The following is a 7093-nucleotide window of genomic DNA, read 5'->3' on the forward strand; positions in this document are numbered from 1 at the left end:
AATACCATTTTCCCTTGCTGTCAGTGAGACAAAATTAGCACAGTGGCTGTGGTGTTAAAAGACACTTCTCAATAATGAGCGTGATTATTAGTCATTCTTACATAATGTCTTTTTCATTATTATTCTGTCATTAGTTTGAGCTAAATCCAACTTACTTCTGGTTTTTTATCCCTTATACCTTGCTGAAGCTTTCAGTTGTAAATTCCATAGTAGGCATTGAATTATGTGTAAAATAAATCCCTCAAAACTCAAGATTTCATTTCCTCCTTCTTCCCAGTGGCAGCTGGACTGTCTTGCTTGCTTGCTGAAGCTGATCTGCCAGTTTGCAGTGGATCCCTCAGATCTGGATTTGGCTTATCACGATGTCTTTGCCTGGTCTGGGGTAGCAGAGAGCCATAGGAAAAGGACGTGGCCGGGCAAATCCAGGAAGACAACGAGTGACCACGTGAAGGGCCTTCATATCCCTCGTCTGACAGAGGTAGGAGACAGACAGAGGTTCTGTGAGCTTTACAAAAGGACTCTTTTTCTGAAAGAGTAAATGTGAAGTCCTCATTTTAGTGTAAAATACTGTAGTGGAAAAGGTAGTAGGACTAATTGATATCAGTAATGTTAATTGATACCCTACTTGTTCTCTAAAAAAGTATTTTAATAGCTTTAAACCTGGCAACCAAAAGGTGTTTTGGTGATTGGTGAACACATTAATTGGGAATTCAGAATGCCAGTGCTTTGTCCCTGTTTCTTAGATTTTGTTTCCTAAATTGGTCAGTCTTTTTTTACAGTAACATATTATTATTAACTTATGCTAGCATGGTTATAACACGAGCTGTCCTCATCCTCGCTAAATCCATTTTGGATTCCTTTAGTAAACACTAAAATAACTTCATTAGGGGTATCTGAGTGAGTGTATGGTGAACTTACCTGCAGCTGTAAACCTTCCTGCCAGATTCCTGCATGCTGATTCCCTAAAGCAAGCCAAGCACATGGAATATTTTGGCATCAGGGAAACATTCACCGTAAATCGACTTTCTTGGGCCCAGGACCAGCTGTGACTGCCAGAAAGTGCAGGTCTGAACTCTGAGCTGGAGCCAAACTTCCCATTTGTTATACCTGGAAAGACCTTAACCATTCTATTAATGTCAGCCATTTCTGACAAAACAAATCCCTAAATCACCAGGGCTACTGTCATACAGGGAAGTTATCAAATGTATTAAATTTTTAACATGTAAATGCTGCTGTCGGTTTCTCTAACTGGTTTTAAATTTTTAATTGTCAGTTGATTAATATTTTTGATTGCAGTGGATTTGATATTTAAATATTTTAAGGTTTTCTTCAGACTTGAAGTTTAAAATTCTGTGTAGTCTGTCAGGTTCTCTAAAGATGAATTGTTTAAGTGAATGTGTAGTCAATAAAATGTGTTGATTACAGAGATAGGCAAAATGTATGTGTCCAACCTCATCCTCAACCCTGTCTCCTCAAGCTTAAGGTTTTTAAAAGGCAGTGAGTAGTTTATGCTTTAAAAAAAATACCGTGTTTTTACTGGAAGGATTGAATAAATGGTTGATTTTCCTATTCAGTTGCATTGTCTTTCTTAGAGAAACAGAAATATTAGCATCTAGACCTAGTCAGTGAAACGTGGGATTTTAGCTGTGCTTTAATAAAAACAGTAAATTGTTAACTGTGAAGATGCTGTGATTTGCTTTTGGCTCTTCCTCCTCTGCACAGGTGGGTTTATTTAGATTCACACAGTGTGTATAATTGAAAAACAGATCAAAAAGCTTGTTGTTATATTAACTTGTTTTTTTTTTTTTTTTTTCTTTTGACTTCAATTTTTAAAGGTGTTTCTTGTACTTGTCCAGGGAACCAGTTTGATTCAGCGACTTATGTCAGTTGCTTATACATATGACAACTTGGCACCTAGGTACAATATTTTTTTATTTTTGTGATAAAGCTGATCGAGTGTGCACATTTTCATCGCTGCTTTAGTTCACAAGTCCAGGGCTCTTCCAGCTGTGGTCCCCATTGACAGCCACATCAGAAATTGATTCCAGAGGCTGTAGACTTGCTTTTCTTAGTCACCTCCTGTGGTTATCCTGCCCTCAAAGCAGTGTGGCGCAGAGGAGAGGGGTGAGAACTCTGTGGTGAGGGTGTAAGGCATGGATATATCACCTATATTTTGTAAATTCTCATGCCAAAATCCCTTCTTCATTTTCTCCGGAGCATTCTCAATTTCAAGGCAGCGTAAAGGAGAAATTAAAATAAAAATTCACTTTTATGTTGCTTAGTCGTCTGCCAGTTTTGACTTTATTTTTTTCATCCTGCATTGTGCAGATACTGAAGGCAAAATTTTACCTATTGGAGATTTTGGTCCCGTTGCCTTTTTGTCCTGAGAAAAGCAATTCTGTGTAATTGACTGCATTGTGGCAGTCAGTCTGATGCTGGGAGGTCAGATTTTTGTTACGTTGGTGTTGTAGAATTGATTCCAAGTGATGGATAGTGTGCTTTACCATATTTTTAGAAGATTGTTAAGGACATTCAGAGCATTTCCAGTCAAGTCTGCAAGTGTGCTTAACTTCGACCAATAGTTGAGTTGCAGGAATAATTTTAAGTATATATGCAATGGTTTTGGTTTCATAACCTTTTATTGTAATTAATAAAAATGTAAGTAAATAAATATAAGCATTAAATGTTTATTCACAGTGTGGTTTCTTTAGAAGAAAACTAGATTTCTTCTGTGTGGGTCAGTTCTTAGCTCTGTTTGACATCTGTATTTTGGATAAAATAAAGGGACTGTGGGTACTTCTCCTTGACTTTTAATCTTGTAGTTAGTAAAGCTTTATGGGGGTGACTTGAAGGTTTTCATAGTTTTATTATTGTTGCTAATTTTGAATACTGCAAGAAATGAATCCTTTTAAGATGTGTAATTTTCCGAGTGCTTACTTAAGAGTAACTGTGTTGTGCCTGTGTGTACTTGTATTTCTAAGTGATAATCTGTTACGTTCTGTGATAAAGTTCAAATGATTTTCCCTTCTTCCCATCAGGGTGTTGAAGGCTCAGTCTGATCACAGGTCAAGGCATGAAGGTCAGTGCTGCAAACCAGCTGTGTCAGGACCTAATAATAGGGACAGCAAATTGATGATGATAATAAGCTATGGGTTTGATTTATTCCACCATTAGAATGATGGAGAATTGTGTTACTCCAAGGAAATAGCCATGGTCTCTGAGTGAAATCCGGTCTGGGTTTTTCCCTGATTCACTTTCTGGCTTAAATCCAGTCCGAGTTTTCTCCCCAGTCTTGATTTAGGGTGAAGTCCGGTCGTGGTTATTCCCCGATCCACTTTCCAGGCGAAATCCAGTCCGGGTTTCCCCCCCGATCCTGACTTTGTGTGAAATCCGGTCCAGGTTTTTCCCTGAGCCACTTCCCAGGGGAAATCTGGTCCGGGTTTTCCCCCAGCAAGTTTCCCAGAGAATTCCTGTCTGGGTTTTTCCCGATCCTGTTTCTGGCTGAAATCTCGACTAGGTTTTCCTGATCCACTTTCCAGGCTAAATCCCATCTGGATTTTCCCCCACTCTTTCTCCCAGCCCTGATCCCCAAACTTTATATCAGACTTGGAAGGGAGGAAATTCAGTTTTATTTTAGAAGTGAAGCTGGGGCAGGGGTTGGAAGCATCTCACATCCCAGTGAGTTTTTCCATGGGCAGTAGCTGCTTCCCTCTTGCCTAACCATTCGTGCTTGCGCTTGTGGCAGAAACTCCATGTGAGAATTTTCAGCCCAAGTGGCTTCAATGAGAACAGCAAATGCAGACAAATCCCATACAGCACTTCATCCTGCATTAGTAACCAGTGGCAGAGGTATCCAGGCAGGGTCCTATCAAAATGGAACAGTTTGCAAAGAAGAAAATATGAAATTCAGGTGGAAGTTAAGGAGAAGATGAGGGGGCTATCAAGAATAAACTCTTGCTGCACTGGAAAAGTTGAAATTAGACTTGATTCCAAGAGCAGCTTTCTTTAACCTGCCAAGAGAAGCAGCTTCCTTGGCAAGACAGGTGGGATCCTATCCCATAAAAAGTTGTCCTAGACACCCTTGGACACATCTGTAATTGAGTGTTCCTGCCTTGTTTACTTGAACAAACCCCAGCAGTTGCTGTCATTGGGTGCGTCTGTGCCTGGGCTCCTGCTGCTGGCAGTTTCTCTCCTCTAATTAAAGATGAAGAATGGTTTCTCCGTTGATAATTCCGTTAAAAAATGGGGTATTTAGAAGTGTAGTCCTTGAAAGCATTATTGAAACTTGAAAGTCCTTGAAAGCCTTATAACCAGAGGAGAGGTGACACTGGATGGAGTCTGAAGCACTCCAAAATACTCATTTCTTGCTCTAATTTCCTTACAAAGATGCTACCTCAGAATTTTCAAAGTTACTTGGGGGCTGCGAGATGATTGAAATGGAACTTCTGTGTGAGGCAACACAAATGTGGCCCCAGAAATTAGTACAGAACAGGAAATAAGTGTGCAGATGTGATGCAAAGCACCAGCTCACTGGTTAAGAAGTAGAGAAGCAGGAAAGGGTTGTGCCCCTTACTGGTAATATTTAGTCTGATTAAATGGTCATCATTAGTACAGAGTCAGTATTTAATAAGCATGTTGGTAAAACTCTTGAGTTTAGGTTGTATCCTGTGTGCCTGGGCAAGATTTGGTCTTGCCTGTTAATATGACTGAAATAAATGTCAAAGATTTGGTCTTGCCTGTTAATATGACTGAAATAAATGTCATTTGGGCTGGAGTGTGCAACCCTTCCACCCAAAAAGCCTTTGTTGTTACTTACAGTGGCATTTCTCTCCTCCTCTTTCAGTCACTCACTATTCCATGTGGCTCTTGGTGAGCTGGGCTCACTGCTGCTCCTTGGTGAAATCCAGTCTGGCTGACAGTGACCATTTGCAAGACTGGCTCAAGAAACTCACCCTTCTTATTCCAGAGGTATGGGAGAAGGGAGGTTGTTGCATTCCTAATTAGTGCCATTAGCTTTGGTTTGCCATTAAATTCAAGACATGTATTTTCCTAAAAAAACAGGATCTGCCTCAGGTACTTGCAGTGCTGTGTAAGAAATGATCATTGTAAGGTGGCACATCTGTGGTCGATGGCAAACCATGTTATGAATTCTCACCTTTGTTCTTGGCTTGTGTTTGAAGGCCATTCTTTCGTTGTAATTTGTTAAAATTCCTGGGTAATTTGTTGAAATTTCTGGGTGATGCCACCTGACTTGAATTAGCTTAAATGTACTTCCCCCCCTTACATTTTCACGTTATTTTTTAAATTATTTATTTTGCTCTACTTAGAATCACAAAATGAGGTGAATGAGAATGGATACAAAAATCTTTGTCATGGCCAAACCTTTGTCTAGCTTTAAGTAATTCTTTCTCACATAATAAAGGCTTAAAAATTGCATCAATATATTCACAGTAGATAATTTTTGTATTTACAAGTTGTTGCTTAAAGGTGCAATGTGGGTATGAAGTGATAATTCTTATCTGTTGCTTTATTACTCAAGCACAGGAAAAGCTTACAGGCTGACTCCATTTAAAATCCCTGGAGATGAGAGAGTGCAAACTTCCAAAGCTGGTTAGAGATAGACTGTGGGTATTTTTCTTAACAAAAGAAAGAAGAAAACAATTCTTCTAGTGAAATTAAATTAATTAATTGTTAGGAATGGGTAAGGGTAAATTCAGGATTCACATAGATTTCCTTGATTTGCCAGATGGGATATTTTCTGTTCTAGTCACTGTAATCTTTCCTGTAGAAAATACATAACTCAAGAGACACAGGGCATGGACAAATCATCGTTTTAGTTAGAACAATATATTTTACATTTTTCTGAAAGCAATTTAAATGCAATTTTAATTTATAATAGCTGTTTTTAGAAAGACACATTCTACTCTGATAACCTCATAGATGAGAGGAATTTATGTACCTATGAAAGGAAAACATAGAAAAGAAAAAATCTTCCAAATAACGTGGGTAATCATTTAATTTTATGATTTTTCCTAGACTGCTGTTCGCCATGAGTCTTGCAATGGTTTGTACAAATTATCTCTCTCTGGCCTGGATGGGGGAGACTCAATCAATCGCTCCTTTCTGCTCCTGGCTGCATCAACCTTGCTAAAATTTCTCCCTGACGCTCAAGCTCTGAAGCCAATTAGGGTAAGAGTTTAAGAACTGACAAAGCTTTATCAAAGATATAGTTAAATATGTTTTTTAATATAAAAACTAAAACTGGTAGCACATTATCATTATGTCTGACATGCTGTTTCAGATACACAGAGATAATAAGGCTTCTGGTTTGGATGTTTCCAGAACCTTTCCAAAAGTGGATAAACTGTGACACTGCAGTAATTTACAGCTTAGCTGTGCCTGGAGAAATGCAGAGCAGCTTTTAGAAAGTGCTCTTGTTCTTGAATTTCAATGTCCACATAACAGATACTTTTAAAAGAGTTAAATTAAAACACTCTACGGAAGATTTTGCAATATTTGTCTCATTTTCAGAAGAGTTTAAAATTAGATCTGTATTAACTAATATTGAAATCAGCCCAAGTTCTTCATGTTTTGTCCAGTTGAATCCTGAATTTTTGTGATCTGCAGTGGGTGGGATGAACTCCACACTATTCTACAAATTTTTTACAGGTCTGGCAGATCATCCTGACAATTTTTCAAGAAAATTAATAACTATTGCAGAAGAAAAATAGAGCACACACAGTTACCATTGTAAAATACTTTGTTCTTATACCTTAGAGACTTGAAGAAAGTAATATTCTTCTAACACAGTTACTGGCTTCGATGTGTTTTTTAATAGTTATTTTGTCTTGTACTTCAGAACAAAAGCAATTTCTTTCTACAGATAGAGGATTATGAAGAGGAAACTGTGCTGCGTCCTGGTTGTAAGGAATATTTTTGGCTGCTGTGCAAACTGATTGATAACATCCATGTCAAAGATGCAAGTCAGGTAGGTTTGCTTTGCATTCGTACCAATGTTTATTTCTTTTTAATTTGTGTCTTCAGACATTTTTTCTTAAGATACGGTGAACTGCTGTGATCTTTCCCATCTCCC

The 7093-nt window shown here is 38.4% G+C and overlaps 1 protein-coding gene across 1 annotated transcript in view; it reads left to right on the plus strand.

Annotated features, from left to right (window-relative positions):
• The window catches only part of USP34 (ubiquitin specific peptidase 34), a 95482-nt gene that overhangs the window by 50090 nt on the left and 38299 nt on the right, over positions 1–7093 (plus strand). The window contains exons 33-38 of the mRNA XM_017745225.1: positions 278–478; positions 1836–1918; positions 3039–3079; positions 4844–4968; positions 6037–6189; positions 6884–6988. Coding sequence (XP_017600714.1) covers positions 278–478; positions 1836–1918; positions 3039–3079; positions 4844–4968; positions 6037–6189; positions 6884–6988 — 708 coding nt within the window. The remainder of the gene's footprint in view (positions 1–277; positions 479–1835; positions 1919–3038; positions 3080–4843; positions 4969–6036; positions 6190–6883; positions 6989–7093) is intronic.

The sequence above is a fragment of the Corvus brachyrhynchos genome, unplaced genomic scaffold (assembly GCF_000691975.1).
Source record: "Corvus brachyrhynchos isolate BGI_N302 unplaced genomic scaffold, ASM69197v1 scaffold69, whole genome shotgun sequence".
NCBI lineage: Eukaryota > Metazoa > Chordata > Aves > Passeriformes > Corvidae > Corvus > Corvus brachyrhynchos.